This window comes from Pseudopipra pipra, chromosome 5 (assembly GCF_036250125.1).
Source record: "Pseudopipra pipra isolate bDixPip1 chromosome 5, bDixPip1.hap1, whole genome shotgun sequence".
NCBI classification, from domain to species: domain Eukaryota; kingdom Metazoa; phylum Chordata; class Aves; order Passeriformes; family Pipridae; genus Pseudopipra; species Pseudopipra pipra.
In genome coordinates this window covers 69,408,382-69,430,212 of record NC_087553.1, presented here as the reverse complement: position 1 = coordinate 69,430,212, position 21,831 = coordinate 69,408,382, and the positions used below count along the sequence as shown (strand labels likewise).

General features: G+C 43.5%; 1 protein-coding gene across 3 annotated transcripts in view; it reads left to right on the top strand.

Annotated features, from left to right (window-relative positions):
• Nucleotides 1–6,096: 6,096 nt before the first annotated feature.
• CAMK1D (calcium/calmodulin dependent protein kinase ID) overlaps nt 6,097–21,831 on the top strand; it is a 218,001-nt gene continuing 202,266 nt past the window's right edge. Inside the window, exon 1 of one of the 3 annotated variants that reach the window (XM_064656495.1) lies at nt 6,097–6,443. In XM_064656495.1, the coding sequence (XP_064512565.1) occupies nt 6,352–6,443 (92 nt within the window). In that variant the 5' untranslated portion in view covers nt 6,097–6,351. The remainder of the gene's footprint in view (nt 6,444–21,831) is intronic. The other 2 variants (XM_064656496.1, XM_064656497.1) reach the window with 2 other exon arrangements.

The window sequence follows — 21,831 nt, the reverse complement described above, 5'->3', positions numbered from 1 at the left end:
GTTAGAAAAAAATATCTTCCCTGAAAAGGTTGTCAAACACTGGCACGAGCTGCTCAGGGAAGTGGCTGAGTCACCATCCCTGGAGGTATTTAAAGGCCATGTATATGTGGCACTTGGGGACATGGTTTACTGGTGGGCTTGGCAGTGCTGGGTTAATGGTTGGACTCAATGATCCTAAATGTATTTTCCATCTAAATGATTCTATGGTGTTGAATTGGAAGTCTTTGGGAAACCTCTTTTTTTGATATTTTGCAGCTTCTCAGTCCTTACCTCATCACCTAATGTTCTTTCAATATAAACTTTGGACATGTAATGTCCCAACTTGGTACTCCCCTCAAAAAACTGTGCAAAGCCAAGTCTGCCAAATTAACTGGAGAAAGATCCAGTTCTCATTTTTACCAGTCCTTGTCTCGTTGGTGAGGCTCAGCCCATTGGAGCCCAAGCCAGAGCTCCAACTCTGCAGCTCAGGGTCTGAGAGAGGAGATGTGAGAGCAGGGTTTGTGTTGGCCATGCAGCTCTCTAAGGGTATGAAATATGTCTTGTGATCTCACACTGGGTGCTTGGCACCAGAGAAACACTGAGATTTGGGACTCCAGAGCTCAACACCAGGAACCAAGTGGGGTGTGTGGTTTTGCTTTCTGTAACTTCTGTCACTGAGAGCATCTGCTGTCCCTCATCCCTCTGTCCTGCCCATGTCTCATCTGTTCCCTGCTCCCTGTCTGTCTCCTGTTAGCTCTCCGATTGCTCACATCCATCTGCACCACTATGTTACTCCTCTGTCTTCTGCTTTGGCAGTGATAGTTTTTTTCCTCCCACTACACTTTTATATGACCATGATTTACGACCCCGAGCTTAAAGATTTATTGCAATGCACACATGGCACAGCAGAGTGTAAGTGATGTGTTCAGCATGGTTATTATTCTCTTAAATGCCAATTTTTCCACAGCGAAAGAAGTGGCCTCATGTTATCAAAACTTTTGTCCTCTAACTTCCTAGATTTATTCCTATGAGAATAAAACCAGGGATGAGAAGGCACAACTTAAAGAGGTTGGTTGGCATCTATAAACCTCACGAGTAATATAAGCACCTGGAAGCTTAACCAAGCACCAGATGGTCTTCAGGCAATTAACTGCAGGTTGAGGATTCACGTCTACTTCAGCTCTTGCTTATTCCACTTTACAGACATGGTTAAAAACCTGGCAATTTAAACTCCTCCTCCCTGTGAGAAAAGCAGCAGTGGCAGCAACCATCTATCACCTCCTCTCCCTTGTTTCTACATGTTTTTGGACAGTGCTTTAGCTATCTAAGATGAGCAAGAGACTTAGGTCATCTTAAAGAGCTTAAACTGATCTAAGGCTTTAATGTGCTTAAAGGCGATGGAAGGACATAGATTATATTTAACCCTAAAAAGAACACAAACCACATGTGCCTAAGATGTGCAGAAGTCTCTTGTTTGGAATGGCTTTGTGTTCTTTTCTTCACATGCACCCTCTTGATGTACAGACCAAGTCAAAGTCCCCTAAAATCACTGAAAATCTTAAATGAGCTCAAAGGAACATTGCTGTCAGCAGCACAGGCAGCAGCAGCAGAAGGTTCAACTTCCTGTTGTGGACATTCTTGGATGAGTTTACAATTTTCTGTACTGAACTTGCAGTGTTAAAACTAATCTGGAAAACATTAAAACCATAAGTAGTAGTTTCATCTGTGGTGAAAACCTGAAACCTGTGGTCCCCTATCAAAGTGCACCTTTCAAACTGCAGTTCTTTTAAATCACTATCCAAGCAAGGAAATAGCAGTGAGCCTTTTTTTTTTTTTTTTACAATAAGCAATTTTCTCATTTAAAATAAGCAGTTTTGCATCTCTTTTTTAAGCAAGCAAATCTAGTAATAAGTTAATTTTCTCATGACTCAGCATAATACACAAGAGGATTTCCTCCAAATTTCCAAATGAAGCACAGGCTGGAGCTGCAGCATTTCCGCTCTTGAAAATGCTAAGAAATGCTGTGAATGCATGAAAAACAAAGTGAGTTTGGATGGAATTATTAACATGCTAGTCAGACCTGGCATCTAAAAATATTAAGATGGTAACGCGCGCCACCAAAATTTGATGATGCCTTGCCCCAGGATTTTATTTCGTCTCAGGCTTGTCCTGGAGGCTACGAAGCACCTGAGATGTCACTTTGCTTTGGATTTCCGGTCTAGGTCTACACTCAGGCATGACATGTTGTTACCAGTGCCCATGGGAGCAGCCCAGAGCTGAATAACCTCGCTCCTGCTGTCCTGCAGTTTGCATGTGTACGTGCACCTATATGTGTGTGACACCGAGAATCCACCTTCTTCTCACCAGGGTTGGCCCAAATTTTTCCTGTCATGAGCAGAAAACCCACTCTCTGAGGTTGCTGTGTGGAAGTAAAGGCAGCAGAGAACAGCTGTGGGCTCAAGTGCTGTTTGCTTTACGTTGATGCTGCTCCAGCTCAGATGCTGGAGTTGCTGCCTTCCAGATTACAGCTCGCACGGGAGGTTTTAACCCTAAACAGCCAGGGATATGTGGGTGCTCCTCTGTTGGAGTCAGACCCTGGCAGCTGATGGACAGGCACTTTTCTCATGTTCCTGCAGAAAAGAATCAATAGTGCTGGTTTGTAATTGGAAAGGGAGATTTGACTGTATAGCTTAGAAGCAATGTTGGGAAAGAGATCCAGTGTCACAGAATTTAAGCAGAAGAAAACCAGGTTGCAAGTGGAAAAGCTTCAAAACCAGACATGACTCCTTTATTTATGTCCATGACAATGTAGTTTGCACAGTGCTCATATTAAAGACCAGCAGTGAACGTGGCCATACCACACATATTAGGAGCCACAACACCATTTGGAAGGACCGAAGTAGTAAAAATGTGGTTTCAAATGTTACTCCAAAAATCCTATCACTTTATCCTGAAATAAAATATCTTGTATAGGAGTCAGTTTTCAGTTTCTCCCCTGAATTTACAATATTTCCATAGGAGGCTTTAAAAAAAACAAAGCTGGAACTTGTCCATTGGCGGTTTAAGGGGTTGGGTTCTTGTTGCATGGAGTGGTTGGGTGCACATGCAGCGTGTGTAGCTCTTTCAGACACCATCAGCCACATCTGCTCATTAGCCAGTTACTGATACAACCCTTGGCAGAGCTGCAGAGCATGCCCAGGTAATGAGAGATGGCCTCCATGCAGCCACTAAAAGGGCCTGAATTTATGTTTTATTGTCAGTTTTAATGCTGGCATTTCCGTGTGCTTCATTTTACCACTCTATTACTGTTCCTGTGATCTGGTTGTATGTAATTAAACACTGAATACAGCCACACAGAGCCCCATAGCTGCAGTGTATCCTGCCACTCCAGAGGGAACTTTTCACATAAGATTTTAATTTTTAAAAAATACCTGTTCTTCAAAAAGCTACAATAGCTCTGCAGGAGCTTGTCAGTCAAGGAAGATTACAGACTCCCTAAATTCAGCCTGACATGACAGATTGTAATGACTCTGAAGGGGCTTTTACAGTCTATTGTGCCAGTGGTCCCTGCCTAATAGGAGCATCTCCTACACTTCTCATTAAAACTGTAATGGCTCCAGAGATTTCTATATTACCAGTTACTTCAAATATGAGTTATTTTGTCACAAAAAAGCACATTCGTGCCATGCTAAAGGTGCAGGTTAAATAAGGAAAATGGAACTTGGATTTACAGAGTGACCTGTACCTTTACCTTTAACTTATGCCATGTTGATGCTGAGAAATTGCAGCATTGGCAAGAATTTGGGCAATTTCAAGTAAAATATTTGCTCGCTGAAAGCAGGGATGGAGAAGTGGGAGACGCTGTCTGTGCAGTGAGATTTTTAACATGATGCTGTAGGGACCAATGTGGCACCATAAATAATAGTAGTGGATGCTTTTGCTATGCCATACCTCCAAGGTAAATTACAGCGCTCTTCTTCTGGATGGATGGAGCTCTTTGGCCTCCACTCTGCTGGAGGTCAGGGCAGATCATGACACTTGCCCTCTCTGGCCTCACACACTCTCTCAATCTTCTCCTGAAGACAGGAGGTTACCTGTCAGTAGCCCCATTCGGTAACCCCAAATCACAGCGTGGTATTTCTGATACCAAGTGATTTAGATGTGGTGAAAAAGAGAAGAAACGTCATGGTGGTGCAGGTTGAAGGGAAACTTGCATTTGGTAGTCAGCTGGATCCTTTTAGGTCAGTCACATCTTTCGTTTCCCAGGTATGCAGTGGCATTGTGAGGCTGCCTGGGGACTCCTGGTGACACTACCACGGATCATGCAATAAAGAAAATCCTGAGGGTAGTGAGAAGAGAGGAATAAGTCATGAGCAGAAGGAAATCTGTTCCAAAGTTCATGCTGTGCAATAAGCATCCACTGTAGGAAATTCCAAGCTGTTTGGGCTGTCCATGTGGCTGGACAACCACCAAAGCATCAGAGTAGAGGAGTGCAGTAATAAATCAGGGCTGGCACATGCAAAGCCGAGTGGCTCCGCCCAGCAGAGGGTAGCATTGACCAAACACCCCAACCTGTATTCCAAGTTTACACTTTCACCCACCTATGAACTCCCATCTCTGTCGCAGCCCCTTTGAGATGAGAGGCACAGCTCAGCCCAGACCAAGGGGAAGCCTTAAAATCTGATACCTTGTGCATTCTGCTCATAAAATATGAGAAATCTGGAAAATCAGCTTCTAAAGTAGAATTTTAAGGAATTTATTAAAAGACACAATGCTTGTTAAACAGTTATGTGTATACAGTCATATATGTAAAGTAAATATTATTTAGCTCCTTGTATTTAGATTTATTTCCAGGTCCTGATTTGATGATCAGGTTTGGAGCTGACTAGGTTTGGAGGTGCCCTGGAGGCACTGGACTGTCTGTGCCTGCTGGCAGCAGAGCCTCTGATTTAGTCAACTAACTTGGGCGTCCCAAAAGAATTGCACTTTTTTAGTGCCTTACCTATTCTGAAACTGCAGCCCAAAGATCTTAACTATAAACATATCTCAGTTAGCCTAGACTATAATTTTCCCTGATGTCTGAGAAATCCTGCCTGTCACCCCACATCAGAGCTCAGCCCATGCCCGATGCGACGACGCTAGAGGTCTCAGTGTCGCTGAGAAAAAGCTGCTTTTAGCAATAATCCCAGCCACGCGTGTGTGACAGTGTGACAGGCCGATGCCGTGCCCGGCTCAGACGGCGGTGCCGGCGGGGTGGGCACCGTGTCAGGGCTCGGGCCTCTCATCGGGGCTGCGCGGTGCCCATCCCCTGCCCCTGGGCTGCGCGACCCCTCTGCTTGTGTGCCCGTCGCTTCGCTGGGTGCACCGAGTGCTGTGCTGGATAAGGGTGGTCCTTGGCAAGGGGTGCGTTTCTGCATCCCAGGAGTGTGTATTTGCGTGCGAGGCAGGTGGGCACGGCAGCCCCCGCGCATCCCGGCGCAGCCCCGCGCAGCGCCCGGTCAGGCAGCGCGGCCGCTTGTGATGTGGCTTTGGAGGTTTTTTTTTTTTCCCTGCTTTCGCCTTTTTTTTTTTTTTTTTTTTATTCCCTTCTCGCTGCTTTCCCTCCCCTCCCGTTTGACGTGCGCGGTTTTGGTGCAATGCGAATTATCTTCATTCAGTCAGGAGGGGCAGCGCCAGGCAGCAGAGCAGCGGCGGGGCTGCCTCCTCCTTCTCCCTCCTCCTTCTCTTCTTCCTCCTCCTCCTCCTCTTCTTCCTCCTCCCATTGCCATAACAACCGCGCACAGCCGCTGTGCCCGCGGGGCCGCATCGCTCCGCATCGCACCGCGCCCGGGAGCTGAGCATCCCACGGGGCCCCGCACGGGGGGGTGGGGGAAGAGAAACAGTGACCTCCCTCAAAAAAAAAAAAAAAAAAGAAAAAAAAAGAAAAAACCAACAACAACAAAAAAGAAGGACTTTTCCTCGGGGTGGGTCAGTCAGGGAGCAAAGTGACCCCGGGACGCGCAGCTGCTGCGCGAGGCGCGGAAGGAGGGAGGGAGGGACGGGGCAGCCCCGCCAGCGGCTCCGCGGGGAGGGGGGGGGCGCGGAGGAGGGGAAAGGAGGGGAGGGAAAGGGGGGGGGAAAGAGAAAGTTGGGAGGAAATAGCCCAGGAAAAGTGACACTCGCGGAGCCCGCCGGAGCGCGGAGGAAATAAAAGCGGCGGCGGGCAGGAAGTGTGAGGAGGAGGAGGAGGAAGGGGAGAAGAAGGAGGAGGAGGAAAAAAAAAAGAAGAAGAAGAAACAGCAGCAGCAGCCGCTGCTGCCGCGGCAGAAGAGAAAGCAAAAGCCGCCCGAGGGCTCGCAGCCGCCGGCGCGGCATCCGCGGGGCTGCACGGCCATGGCCCGGGAGAACGGGGACGGCGGCGGCTCCTGGAAGAAGCAGGCGGAGGACATCAAGAAGATCTTCGAGTTCAAGGAGACGCTGGGGACGTAGGTGGCGGGTTTGGGCTGCGGGGGCCGGGGGGCTGCGGGCGCTGTCCCTTCCCCCGGGGGTGGGTCCGTGTCCCTGGGTCCGTGTGCGGGGCTGCTCCGCGCCCCGCGCGTCCCTCCGAGCGAGAAGTCGGGGCGACCTGGAAACACGGAGAAAAACGGAACTGAGGGGCAGGAGCTGGGCTAGCATCCCTCCTCGCCATCCCTCCCCCTCCCCCCCCCAAAAAAAAAAAAAAGAGGGGAAAAAAGGAAAAACTCCAAGTGTTTTAAAATATTCATAGAACGAGGAGACGGGGAAAGGCTTTTTCTTGATAGTGCAACTGTAAATAAATGCGGTCTGACTTGCACGCTTCCCCTAAAGCCGATGGCTGCAGCTATTCGTGGACAGACGAGCAGAAATAATCGGAGTGGATTGGATGTGTTTTAGCTACGATGCTTAACTGTTGTTGGGCTTTATTTGTTTTATTTATAGTGGCGAGGCATAAAGATTAGTAAAACGTTAGAGTGTTTTTTTTTTCTTTTTCGGAAGGCTGAGAATAAACACGCACAGATGGTGCAAGGGAGCGGGGTACAGGCTGGTGCTTTTTCGGCTGAGCAAAGAGTTTTATTTTTGTTAAAACTAATTTTTGCATACAGGATATTATAGAGGTAGAGAGCCGGGAGTGCTGAAGAGAGGCAGCGTATGGGCTGCTGTGTGTATATACGTTGTAATCAAGGTTGCGTTGTATTGGGAGTGGTCCTCGTTGCCGTGTCCCCACTGCTTTAATTGCTACTTTAAGCATGTCTCAAAACGGAGAGTAGCTAATGCCAAGTAGTGCTTTTCCTACGCTGCGTGCCACTTCCAAAACACAGTTGAACAAGTTTTGTCTGTAATATTTCAGTTTCTTTCTGCTTCCAAGGGAGGGCTCTCTATAAACAGAGTATTTCTGGTTCACGGGCTCGCTGTTTTTCCTATGAACAGGCTGCGAGTAAGAGCCGGGCTGGTCTTTAATATGGAGGTGGGTCACGCAGCTCCGCGGTGATGAGCTGATAGCAGAGCCCTCAGAAAAGCACTGACTTAGCAAATCAAATCAACGTCTGTCCAGGTCTCTGAAGAAGCCAAGTGCAGTGTAAGAGCCAAGCGTTGTGGTGTATTCTCATCACCTTCAGCGAGATTTTGCTGTCAGAATTTCGTGCTGGGAGAGACGTGCCCTGCTTGTCACCTTAGAAGTGCCGTTCCCTTCCCGAGAGAAGGGGTGTTGGGGAGCAAAGTTTTAATGCACTGAGATTCTCTGGAGCAGCAGGACAGTTCACTGGGGTTCCCACTGAACAACTTTCTGTCACCTTTCTGGTCGTTGTGTTGAAGCCACCTGTGAGGGTTAATTTGAGCTGCTGAAGAGGTCCAGGAGGAATTAATGCTATGGCCTTGATCTGTATCCCACTGAAGTTAATGGGAGCAGGTGTAGGTCCCATGGAAGGTAAAGCTGGTCAGAGTTAATAGTTATGCGTATTACCATGGCTGCTGCAAATTAAATTCATTAAATATGGCTAATTAGTATCTGAAAGTATTAACCATTGTCTGAGCCTCACAGTTTGCTTGCTAAGTCCTTTCTGATGGCAGTGGAAGCAGTGAAGTTTTTAAACTTGACTTAACAGTCAATCTAGAAAGTTTTAGAAAATTAAAATAAGTGGATTACAAACCTGGGCCTGTATAAAGACAACAGAGCTGTTTTCTTTTCCATGCATAGTATTAATATTTGTATTAATTATCAACGTATGTGCATTTAACACCCTGCACGTGGGTTGCCTTTTGGTTGTGCATTCCTTAGCTTCCAAGGGAGGGCTGATAATTAAAAGATTTGAATCTGAGTTTTGGTTCTGTCGTTGGCCACCCACCAGCACAGCACCTGCAGTTCCTACTAGCTCTGGTGTGATTTACTAGGGTGTGAAACCTCTAAAAAATTCAGACCATTGCTGTGCAAATCATTAAAGTGCCGATTCCATTCCCACTGAAGTCAGTGAAGGTCTGTTTACTGGCTTGAGCAGCAGATACAGAGGGTCCAGAAATCCAAATGATGGGACGCTTCTCAGTTATTGATAAGAAAGTATTTAAATAGGGATTAAGCAAAAGGATAAACAGCTTTAAAGTATTTGGACCAAAATGTCTTCATCTGGCATTATTTAGGAGCAGGGATAAAATCTGCTTTGATCCCTCCTGCCCTGTAATGCTGAACTGTGTTGGACAGCCATCGCTTGATCTCACTGTCTAATAGATTTTTCTCTAGCATGGGGTGTGAAACTTGGCGTGTCAGATGAAACGCCTGGGATTAGTGAAGTAGCTGTATTTTGCATTTCTTGGGCATTCCATTTCAGGATGCCAAAGTGCTGGAAGCACTTATAACAGAAAACCAGCCCTTTTTCATGCAGTAATCTTAACTGTCTGTGGTAAAATTTGTTAGAGAAAGAAAAGCACTAAAGCCCCAAATCAGGGAAGAAAGTGAAAAAGAAACTTTAAAAGCACATTTTATTTCAAGTGCATTGATTTGTGAGTGTTAGATCTATGTGTATACTCTATTAATGATTTGCTCTCTGAAGAGAGCCTTTCATCTGAATAAAAGCTCTTCAGCAGATCTTTAACACGGGAGACTTGAAATCGCTGGAATTATTAAAAAGATCCTAAGTTGGTTAATCATTATATCATTTGGGCTTCAAGGAAACTCTAATGAGTACCCAGCTCTCCCTTCCAGAGCTGGTATTAATTATTCACATGTCCCTGTAAATCACGTCCAGCCACATTGATACTGAAATTGAATTGGATGTCACATCCAGATGTAAGAAAGTAGCCTTTTTCCACCCAAAGAATTGTTTCCTTTGGTGGCTGAGGGCTGTGCTGTTTGCTGTGCCCTGTGCTGTTGGGCAATAGTGTTTTTCTTAAGAAGGGCCAGCAATGCAGCGGCTGGCTCAGATGTACCCAGACCTGTACTTACTCTGGTCTGTATTTATGCAGATATTAAAGCACGTGCAATCTTAATTTGTGGCTGCAACTTCTCAGGTACTGGAGTGTCAACAAAATATTTTGATACTGTTAATAAATATTAACATATATTTTTATTAATATACTTTATTACATTGGGCTGTGTCAGTAACATGAGAGTGAACCACACTCTGTATGTGCAGGTTCATTGAGTTCTCTGTCTTGAAACTGGACTTGTTCACTACTGAGTCACTGAAAGTGAAATTACAGATCCTGAAAAAGTAGCTAGGAAGAAATAAAATAAATCAAGGATAAAATAAAATCATAGCAGTGGGCCAGGTCCTCAGATGATGTGATTTAGAGTCCCTTCCAAGTCAAGACAGGTGTGCTTGAGTAAGGAAGAGGATCTGACTAACTGCTTATGTCTTTAGTTTTCCACAAATTCACATGTTGTATCTCTACTCAATTACCCCTGGAAGAGGAATTGACAGGGGGATTGAGGGCCTGCCTGAAGAGGAGGATTTCTGCCCCAGCTCTCAAGAGATGTGAAGCTTCACAATAGCAGGAATCTGATAAGAAGATGAACTGATCACAGAAATAAGAAATACAATTTTTTTTTTCTCCATATTTAAATGATATTATGTCTAAGGCATTTTAGAACTCGGATTTTGACGTCCAAGAAGTAATATGAAAAACTATGTCATCCTCTTGCCAAAGAGAAATGTCTTCCATCATTTGATCTGGCTAATTGGGTCAGCCCTGCATTTCTGAGGTATCTGTCACTAGGCCTTATTGACATCAGAGTTATGATGGAGTTATAACATTTAGAAGGGCTCAAACTTAGTAACTATGGAAATACCGAGGCTGTCCCTAAAAATGATGTGGTGGATTCCTTAAAGCTTAGTAATGATAACACAGGGAGTTGCATGGATATAGCCATAACATAGTACGAGCTGTGTGGGAAGGCAAATACACTTCAGTGAAGTTTCCAGTACTTCCCTAAAATACAATATAGAGAAAACATACAGGTGGTTCTGTTTTTCTCAGGTGGCTCTGTGGTAATTTTTGGTTCCTCTGTGTCACTTCCATAGTCTTACGCCATTTGATGGTCTCCTGGCACCCTCCATGGCTGTGCTACACACCCATACGTGCTTGTTCATGCTGTGAAATGAAGTCACTCCGCGTCCTCCTCTCACATCTGTTTTCTTTCTCACACACCCACACGCGCGCACACGCACATCGTCACAAGCCCTTACGTGCTGTCTGCTGTGTTTTGGTCCTCTCATGTCCTTCATGGAACCTTCCCCCACGTGCAGTCTCACACTGACTCCCACCGGCAAGAGGGTGCTGGTGGTGAGGACGGGTCCTGGTGGAGGTGCCCCAACGGAGGGTGCTGTGTAGAGGGGAGGTGCTGGGAGGTACCAGTGGGCTCAAGATCTGTTTGTCCCTGGTCAGAGATCGTCCCTTCTCGTTGACTGGGTGCAAAAAACACTTGTGTTGGATTCAACACAGCAAATTGTCCCTGGTTAGCCGTTTAACTTGAGGCATCGTACAAGTTACTCAGTGGTTTTTCCCTCCTGGATTTGGAAATTCCCAAGATCTAAAGAGATATGTTGATACTCGTGCTTCCCCTGGCTCCATAGCCCCTGTGATGATTGAAGAGTTTGTCTGATTTTCCTGTTTCTGCTGAAATTACTGGCAATTTCTGCCTCTCTTTTACAACACCTCAGTGAGGCAGCAGTGGCTCTGTCGGACTGTTTCATATTTCATAATTTTTTTTCTCAGTTCAGTATTTTCCTTTTTTTTTTTTTCCTAAATTACATTAAATAAACATTGCACATAAAAAAACTAGAGTATCCCATAGGTCTGAAGTTAAGATGCATGTTTTCAGGGGGAAGGTTGATGAACCAGTGCAGCAAACCATGAGGACAAGTGATTCTCATCTCCTCTGGGATGATTCTGTAGGAGCTCTGAAAGCTCTCAAGCTTCTTGCAGGAGTCGCCATGAGAGAGCTTCTTCCCGTGTTTACTAAGGAAGATATTTCATGGTCATTTCTGACCTTAAAATCTGCAACTCTGGGAACCCCACTGTCAAACCCATGTAGGGTCAGGGATAGCTTGTGCTGAGGTGCATGGTGCCTACAACACCTTCCCTGCATCTGTGGGAGGAGTGAAAGCTCCAGATATTAATGTTTAACTTAATGGTGTGAAACAACTCAGGTGTTTTAGTTTATGCACTCTGTATAGGGTAAGCAGGAAAATGTTGTTAGGACTCCTTTAAGGTGACATATTTTGTTTTAAAATAAGTAATCCTCTTTGCTATCCAATGTGTTCTTGGAGGCTTAAAAACTATTAGCAATGTGAATTGTAGTATCGTGTAAAGTAAATTGTTGGTCTCTCTTGAACAGTTACAGAAAATAACAGGTTTGAGCGTTCAGATGGAATTGAAATGGGGAAAAAAGAAAAGCAAGATGGCCAATAGTTTTTAAGTCTGATGGTGAGGGTTGGGAAAAGCAGCCATTGGTGGTAAGGGATTTTTGACAGCTCTCCAACTGTGGTTCATTGGTGTGTTTTAGACAGGGTTTGTTTGGGGCAACAGTGTAGCATAAAGGTCAATTTTCTTTCATAATCTGAAATTAGGATTCCAAAATACTCAATGCTCAAAAGCTTTCAAGTAAATACATAATTTTGGAGACACACAGTTACTGTATTGTCAGCTCACATATGTGCTCGTGCTTCCTTCATGAGCCTGCTTTTCTGCTAGTTTTGATGCCTGACCTCTTTTTTTCCCTGCCTCGTCTCTCTCTCTGTGGCTGTTCTCTTTCAAGTACATCTTTGTCCTGTCTGAGCTTCCTGCTACCAGAGGATACCTGCTCACCTGCCTGCCTGTGCAGCCAAGAAGTGTGCTTGACCAGCAAGGTGACAGTAAGATATTTGAGTTGTGTTGGAATAAGTTATTCTGGTTTTTTCCCCTCTATTTTTTGCACAGGGCTTAGGAAAATGTGATCCTTGCCTAGGCTAACACTCAGTGTGAGTACTCAGGACCTCAGTATAACCAATATTGAGTCCACAACTGCTTTGTGTTTGTGTAGATGTGAGCTGAGGGCAAAGTATGTGTAAAAATATTGGTATTTTTAAGCAGTCACAGAGGTAGCTGACACCCAAAAGCTCCCAACAAGCAAAACCCAGAGGGTCTGAAGACCTGGTGGAGAGGTAGTGGACAGAGCTGAACCCAAGTCTTTGGAGTCCTGTAGTAATCCTTTAACCAAAAAGTCTATTCTTCCCATCACAGCCACAACACAGTGGGTGTGAGAGCCGTCTTCACCACCGCTCCTGCCATCTGGAGCAGCCTGTCTGCTTCCTTCAGCCTCCATCTGCTTTCACACAGGAGCTGAAATATCTCTTGATGTATGTTTTCCTCCCTTTTTGTCTCTTTTTCTCTCTCTACCTTAGTTACTGACCTCAATTATTTTTGCTGTCCTTCACGCACAGTTCTCCTGACTACGTGCAGAATATTAGCTGGAGTTATTTAATCCTTTCAAGCATCCAAGGATACAATTAATATTGAATAAAGTTGTATTGTTTTGGTTTGCTTGACAATAATAAGCAAGTCATAATAGGATTCTGAATTTATTGCCAGTAATGGTATTCACTTAACCGGTGACTCACAGTTTATATTCATGATTACTTAATAGGACCTAATTTTCTAGTCATTTTAGATAGCATGAAAACAAGTTGGAACTAAGTGGGTACTGTTGGTAAACAGGTAAGGAGTGAAAGGAAGGATAAAAAATTCCTTGGGGCAGAGAGCTGTCATTTTAATTGGAATTCAAACCACCTTGCATTTCAGTGCTTCTGTGTAAATAATAATTAACAACAATAACAATAATTTGCAAACATATGTGTGTGATTGGGCTGTTGTTGAATGACAAATAGCTAGCTTAGCAATCAGAATATTTCTCATTTCTCTACTGTTCCTTAAAACCTTTCTATCAAATTTTAACACTGATATGGTTTTTTATTATCTGACTTGGCAGTTCCTATAATTTTCCTCTGAATGTTGTGCCAATCATTTTTGAAAAAGAAAACTATAAATAACAGATTGTTAATAAACTTTTGAAGGCCCTTCACTGATGTTTTCATGTTAAAAGCAGCGTATTGAGTTTTATGCCAGAATTACTCACCAAGCAGATTCTATGAGGTTAAATTAAAATAATACTCTGTAGCAGAATTTTTTGGCTAAGTTAAAAGCCTTTTTTTTTTTTTTAAACACTGGATGTGCTAAGAAAAAGCTACTGGTAAGCTCTGTTTTAGATCTGATCTGTGTGTGGGACGGCTGACCACAAGGATGGGGATCCTCCATAACAATAGATCACTGATTTTGCTTGATCTTTTCATGAGCAATATCTGTGTCACAGTCAAAATATCAATAGTTTTGGACAACTGGACTACATAAGATAGTTCTTAAAATACCTTTTTCAATAGTGAAATGGGAAGAAGTGGATGAGGAAAAACATACTGGCTCAGATGTATTGAAGATTTATTTTTGTTTGGATTTCCTTATATCCCAAATTGGAGATAAACCAAGCAGTTTCAGTCTACTTACAGTTTCCAGGAAGAATGAAAAGGAGGTGCTTTAAACAATGCAAATGAACATGAGCATTTACCACTAGCAGCAATAGGGTGAAGCACTGTGGCATCTCCACCTTAGACCCTTTCCCTTTGTTCTACTTCTGCAGTGGATCCTTCTCATTGTCCTGCTCTCAATGCTCTCCCTAATTTAGGTTGTATATTTGAAGGTATATTCTTTCAAGCCTGAGCACTCAGAAATTGGGAATTCCATCTTATGCTCAGTTACCAGAGCACAGAAGATGTAGAAGTTTAATCCATGGCTGATGGGAGTGGAGTGAGGTCAGGATCCATGGAAATTCTGAGATCTGGGAACCCTTAACCTCCCTGTTTGTTTTGGTGAGGGCTGGCATGGCAGTTTGGAGAGTAAGGAGAGTAATAAATCTCTGTTCATCAGTGCTGGACTGTGAAGGTTTGCTGTTTTTCCTAGGAGCTTAAATGTAAAGATTTGCAAAGGCTGAGAAGCCTGTGAGTATTCGAGGGTTGGACACTGGAAAGTGAAATAGGAAGGGTCTAAAGTACTTGGGTTTTTTAACTGCGCCTTTTATTGTCCTCAGATGAGACAGGAATACTGCACACACCAGAGTAAAAGACTGTTTGTACCCCGGAGAACTTATAAACTGAATTAATAAGACAAAAATGCTTACACTGTTTTGTTAAAGACGAGAAAGCGTGTTGCTTGTAAACCCAGAGCTCAGCCTGAATCTTAACCCCAGCCTTATGCAGGGGACTGTCCTGCTTCTTTTAGTAGCGGGCACTGTGTCAGCACCAATATCTTCAAAATATATTTATTTATATGTGATTCAGCCGGGGTCATCACATATAATTTGTTTTTACTAGTTAAGGTCTGAAGATGCAGAGCACTGTCTGTGTGCTGTTGGTAACAGCGTGGGCGCTTTGTTGCTGTGTTGTTTCAGCTGCTCACAGGAATCCAGGTCTGCCCAGAGCTATAAAGAGCTGGAACAGACCAGGCGGTGCTTGGGGTGATGTGGGATCGCTCCCAGCAGGATCCCATCTTCCCATCCCAGCTTAAATAATTCAAAAGACTAGGATTCAACCAGGCATCAATTTTCCATACAAACTCATCAGCTGTGACCCCGATGCCCCACTGTGATGGGCAAGGGCAGAAATGAGGGAAACCAGTGGATGAAAAACCGTAAAAAAACAAATACACAGAAAACCCAAACAACACAGAAGGGAGCTGAGGGGGTGAGGGGAGAGGAGAGCACTTAGAGGATTTGCAGCCACATGGAAAACTCCTCTGGGGAAGGCACAGGTTGCTAATCAAATTCAGTCATATCTGAGACAGACTGCTAGAGCATCCCTGAATAATCCTTCACTGTTATATTGGGTTGGCTTGGAGATTTCCTCCCACTGCTCACTTGTGTCTTCTCTTGCCTCTCAGTGTAAGTAAATCAGCATGATGTGCCCAGCCATGAAGGCTGCAGTATTTTGGAAATTCCTGGCATAGCAGAGTGCTTGGTGTGCGCTGTCAACAGCACAAGGTACTGGGAGCACATTAAACTTGTTTTGTGCTCCCTGCCCTCTTTTCTTGCATAACACCTGAACAAGTTCAAAGGCTTTGTCTTTTATTTCGGGAATTTTTGCAGCTGGGGCCTGAGATATCTTAAAGACTACCTAAAGCTCTGGGATCAGCATCAGTCTCACACCTCTGCTTTAATGGGGTTTGTTGCCGTAGGGGTGTAATTAATTTGTTCAAGAGACGCAACGTTTTTTGAGGGGAAAATCTGACACTGTTAAGCTTTTCCATGGGCTGATGATGAACATCATAAAAACACCACTTCCTTCTCTGAGTGCAAGCCATGGTGTTTTGAGACACCTTCTCTAGCATAATTACATAGCAACTTGAATATTGCAAAGCAAACAAGCTTTCCCTCCCAACGTAAAACACTCCCAAATGTAAAAAAAACCCGCCACAAACCAGAACAAAAACTCTTATCTTCTTTAGGGAGATATGAGGGGGACAAACAACATGCAGCTTGTTAGCCAAGTTGCTTGATGCACCAGGAGAAGATGCTTAGATTAAAACATTTATGGAGCAGAAAAATGGTGTCACTCCTTTTGGCCTGATGACCCAGGCACCGGAGCACAAGAGGAATAACTTAGAAGGAAGGGAAATGTCTCATGTCACAGGTTTGACTTAGGGCTTACGCTTTTTAGGAAGCAGGAGGCTATATATTTAGACATCAGGGAGAATATGCCAAGAAATGAGCTGAAAAAAACAGGGTTCTCAAAAGCACATAGATGCAGGAAACGCAGATACTGCAGGCTGCAGGGAGACTTCTGCTCTTGGGCATATTAATGTGCATCTGGAGTAGTTTTACTGACTAACTTTCCTGTCCATAACCATGTATTTCATGCCATAGATATAAACCTTACGCTCTTAAGAGAAAGACCCTGAAAAAAATAAATTTCACAGAACTTTGTAGGCAAGTCCATTTAATGAGTGTCTCTGATGAATCTTGTATTTTTCATGGAAAACAGTGAAAGTGATTCAAGGATTCCTGAGTGACAGCTGAGATGGTTTGTGTCCAGAAAGCAAACGTGTGCCCTTCTGGCACTGTGGAAAGGGAACATAACAAGTCCTAAAGCTGAGAACTTGCTCATTCTGCAGGTGAGTGGAGCTGCTCTGGGGAAAAGACAAAAGGAGCAGTCTGGGGCAAAGCAAAGCAATGGGATTCAGCTGTAGCTAAATGCCAAGAAAAACTCCTCTAAATGGGGTTCTTTTAACTTAATTAGCTCTAAAGACTGCTAAGTCTCCCTCCTTGTTAGTGAGCTGCAAAATTTCATGGACCTGGGTTCTCTGGACAGGACAGCTTGTGCACAACACCAGGCAACATTTTCACCATTTCCAGTCAGTGATCACTAAAATGACCTGCAGCTTCAGTGCCAGCGTTTGCCCTGGAGATGGTGTGATGTTGTAACATCTCTATCTTGCATTGCCATGTGATTGTGAGGAAGGTGAAGGAGCCCTTTATATACATGTAAGTATAGTGTCTGTATGTACATATATATAGATGTATAGGGTATATATACCCACACATTAAAAATACTATTTATATGGTGATATATAGCAATATATAGTGCTAGTTTCTTGCCACACAGCCTGTTGTTTGGCTTCATTAATAAATGCATAGAGAATGACTTGTGCCATTTGGAAAAAAACGTTTAAGAGCATTGTGAACTCTGTTAATTTATTCTGTAGTTTGAATTTCTCTTGATATTTGGGTTGCATTTAGGGGAAGGCAGGGGAGTCATGCCTGCTTATATCATCTAAGCTTCATCATTCCTAATAAAGGGTCTAACCCAAAATTCAGCATGAGGATATCCCCAGCAACGAGGAGTATGCAAAGTGAATGAACACTTATGAAACACTAATGAAAGAACAGAAATTTGATGAGTACTGAATTTTATTATGACATTGTCTAGAATAAGAAATGTGGAGCAAGAAATCTGCCAGACTTTTGGCAGCTGAGTAGATTTACAGGACTGTTTCTGTTATTAATCAGCAATCGGTACACTGAAAAGAGATAAAAAGCAGATTTCTAGATGCCTTTGTCTATGCACTGACTTCTTGAGAGATGTTTTCCTGTTATGTTCTTCCTCCATCTAGTGAGGTAAGACTTGAGTCTAACCAACGACTTTGTTTTTATTCTTGCTCACCATTCTTTTGCTTTCAGTAGTGGAAGTGGGATAGTGACATTTTCCCAACCTGTCATCTTCATCTTTAGCAGGGATGACTTTGGTAGTTCTGAAATATGCAGCATTTGACCTTGCTCAGTTTGTGACTGGAGACCATGGGAAGCTCTCAGAGGCAATCTTAGCTCTGCAATGCCTGATGTCCCCCATGGCCCCCTGCCTCCATTTCTGAGACACTCCTGGTAGGTCCTCTGGAATATCGGAAGGAAAATGATCATTTTGCCGAGATTTAAACAGGACCTGTGTGGTACCCTCTTGTTCAATTAGCTAATGGGGGTGAACCCAGAAAAATAAGAAGTAAGGGCACAATGGCCCTTCCCTCTCTTCTTGTCCTCCATCTCCACTACCTCTGCTACACTGAACCCCTATTTTCTGTCTCCTGTCTAAATCCTGCACAAACCCCTTGGGAGGGTGCAGTGCCAGAGTCACACCCTGGAGGGGTGCACAGCTGGGAGGCAGAGCTGGAAGACAGCAAAGCATCATCTTTTGGGTCAGTTAAGGGCTTTATTTCTTTAGATAAAGCACCCTTCCCATGGGAGAATGAAGATGGTGCAGAACAGATGGAGTCTGTCTGAGCTTTCTTGGGTGCAAACTTGACTGCAGAAAGTGGAGGGTGAATTAACTAACACTGGTCTGTCTCAGGTAGCCTGTGAGGGATTCTCCTCCAAAATGGAGTGGTTGACGTATCTTCACCGTCCACATTTAACTCTGGTGTGCACCACTGCCTGCAGGGTGCTCTTCGACCATGGCTTGCAAAGTTGTGCTGATTAAAACCCACCTTGCCAATGTCGTTGTGGTAATGAGTACATTACTTTCTGCAATCAAATCCCTTTTCTGCTGTTCTTTAAGCAACACCCCATGGGACGTAACAAGGCTTAGATATTTTCATACTTTAACACCAAGGCAAATGTGAAAGATGGGGAGATTGACAGTAAAAATACTTTAGAAATTTAGTTTTGTCTTCGGAAGGTGCCTGTAAAATGTCTTCCGAGAGGTCTCCTTGTGTGTTGGCTTTGTGCTCTGAGTAGATCTCCCTAAAGCCAGAGGGTAGCACACAAAAGCACACCAGGTCTGTTTCTCTTCTTATTTTCTCTTAAATGATTTTTAGCATCTCAGAGTTACTGTAAAATTCTGCCTTTGATGTGCACAGTTTAGAGGTTTTCCTTTGGGAGTCAAGAAAAGCCCATACTACTCAGCAGCAGCTGGAATAGCAGCAATTTATGCTCCTTGCACTCACGTTTCAAACGTCAATATAAAGTTACAAGGCTATGAAGGAACAGGTTGCAATTCCAGAAGAGAAGAGGAAGGGGCTGAGCATGTCCCACAGGGTGGTTCACGTCTTCTGCTGGCCCCATTGTTTTCAGGGTTGTGCTGTGAATTTATTTAGTGAAACGATACAGGTTTTAAAAATAGTTCTCCTAAAAGGAGGTGAGGGGGAAGGGGACAAGTACAAAGTACAAGGAATTTTATTTCTTTTCATTCCGTAGATACTATAAATCAGCAGGGGAGTCAGTCGCAGGATTTTTTTCCCTTCTATCTTGCGTCGTTAAAAAATCATCAGCCACCACACTGAAATGGTTTGCAAGAGCATCTTTGTCAGGAACAATTTCTGCCTGGGAACAATAAAAAATTAGTAGATGCCAGGTTGAAATCGTGTGTCAGAGGTTACCGAATTCAACTTAAGAGCTGTAAATGGAACCAATCATCATTTCTTAATGAGACATATGAGAACAAAGAATCACAATGCTTGAATAATCTGTCACATTTCTATCATGCTGCTTGAGCAATTATACAGTTTGTTCAATAGTTTGGCAGGTAACATGACAAAAATCAATTTACAAAGCAGATTAAATACAAATATGCAGTGCTGCGTTGGTTCCCCCCATCCACCCCCCAGGAATGTCATTCTTAAAGCCATATGTTTTTTATCCTTACAATTCCTACCCAGTCATCTGTTTTCAGTGGTACTGCTTGAATGAGGTGCTGCATGGCCCACAGTGACATTATTCACCAGATCATTTGTCTTTAATCCATCTCTGGTCTAATGAGGCTGTCGTCTGGGCCTTGGTGAGAATGAATGATGCGTTGCTCTGAAGTAGACTGTAAGTATGTTTTTCACTTAGTGCTAAGGCTGTATTTTTACAGGGTCCTTAAGGAAACCCATCTCTCAGCCCTAAATAACACTTAATGTAAATATTTCTGAATATTTTATTCCTTTGGCAGCTGGTAGGAGAAACTTGGTATGAGTTCCCTAGGAGCTAAATAACAGCCATTGTACATGGAGTTGATACCATCATCTATATTAATACCAGAGCTTTCAGCACGTTGCAGCAGGCTGTGACTGGAACAGTCCTGTCCCTGTTTGTGGTTTCTGCAGCAAACCACCAATAAAAACAATTCATAGTGACAGCCACAGTGGACACTAAATGCCATCTTCAACAACAAGTGTTCACTGGTCTTACCCTTTTCTTCCATAAATGAGTCCCTCAAACTTTGAATGAAGCTGTGGCACAGAAGGGATAATTTTTTTCCCCCTATGAAATGTTTCCACCTCTCATCTTCTCTGTGGAGAACATATAGATATAGGATTTTTGTTCCCTGCATGAATAACTCTGGGATTCCCTCAGTCCATTTGTGTTTTATGTAGTCTACAAGATGCCACTGATGTACCTGGCTGTGTATCTCATTATGCCTCTTGTATGTCACTGGGTTCTCACAGATGTCGTAACAACTTTTAGGGAACTGTGAGCTCTTTTTTTTTATTTCAGTCAAGGTTTCAGGGTTCCAAGAAGCCTTTTAAATATACCAGAGGACTGTGTTATGGGAGAGAATAGTATTTCTTAACTTATCATTGCCATATGACTCCTATTACTGTAATTTTTGAGCAGATCACAGTCCTTGGAGAATCTGTGATACCGAAAACTCGTATGCTTATATTTTTGCTACATTTATGCATGACATATGGACTTCTAGGATCTGGTTACTCAGTGTCTGCTCAACATCTTGTATTTTGTGGTGACTGTTGAGGAAACTGAATATGTATGGTATGTCCTTATCTGTTACTGGTGTTGCTGTAGCGTTTATCTTGTGCTTTGTTGGCTAACTGTCAAGTACTCAAAGGCTTCATTAAGAAACAGATGTACAGGTCTACACTTTGTTTTTGTAGCTGCACTTTTGACATATTGTAAATGTCCTTAATTGATTTTCTTCAGGATAATACCATCTGCTGGCATGTATTTCTGCTGTGGCTCTTGCTGAATACTTGTGTCTATCATGGTCTATAAGGACAGATTACAGAGTGTCAGCAAGATATTATGTTGCCTTTTTTTTTTTCTGGAATAAATGGGAGCAGAATTTGGACATTGGATGACCATATATCTACATAATTTAATATCTAGATTAATACATTTTATTCCAAAAAAGCATGTTTCAGGTAAGAATTGAGCCCTCTATCCACATGGATCTCTCTTAATGTATTGTTGGTGTGTCTGCAAACGTGTCAGAACTTGCAGTCTGGGAGAAAATGAGTCTTTGGGTTTATATTTGGCTTCCCCTTGATAATGGAGGGATGTGGAATGAACGTTTAGATCTTCCTGAAGCCTGTACACAAAACTCTGTCTAACAGTCAAAATAAGTTGTCTTTAAACATCACTTACTGTATTTATAAGGCTGACGGTCTTCTTGTCAGCTTCTAACAGAGCCAAGTGAGTTCTGATATTGGTGGCAGAAGATTTTGGTGGCAGAAGCAATACTGGACATGCACTAGATGAGAATTCTGCTGAGGATGCAGATAGGAAAATATGTGCAGTCTCCTGAGAGTCCAGGACAAAATCCTCCTTTCTGTGTAGCCCACTGTCCTGTTGGATTTAGCTCTCCATATTCCACTCAGTCCTTTTTACTAGGTAGAACCAGTATTTATGGTAGATTTTATTGCAGTTTCCGTGTCTGTCTGAACTGTGAAATGCAATAGAAATTCCATTTCCTGGCACTCCCTGTCTCTGGTCATGACAAGTGCAGGCAAGCGTCAAAAAGTATATAGGTCAGGATTTCTCTGAAGTGGCCTAGCTATGGTCACAGTAAAAACAGT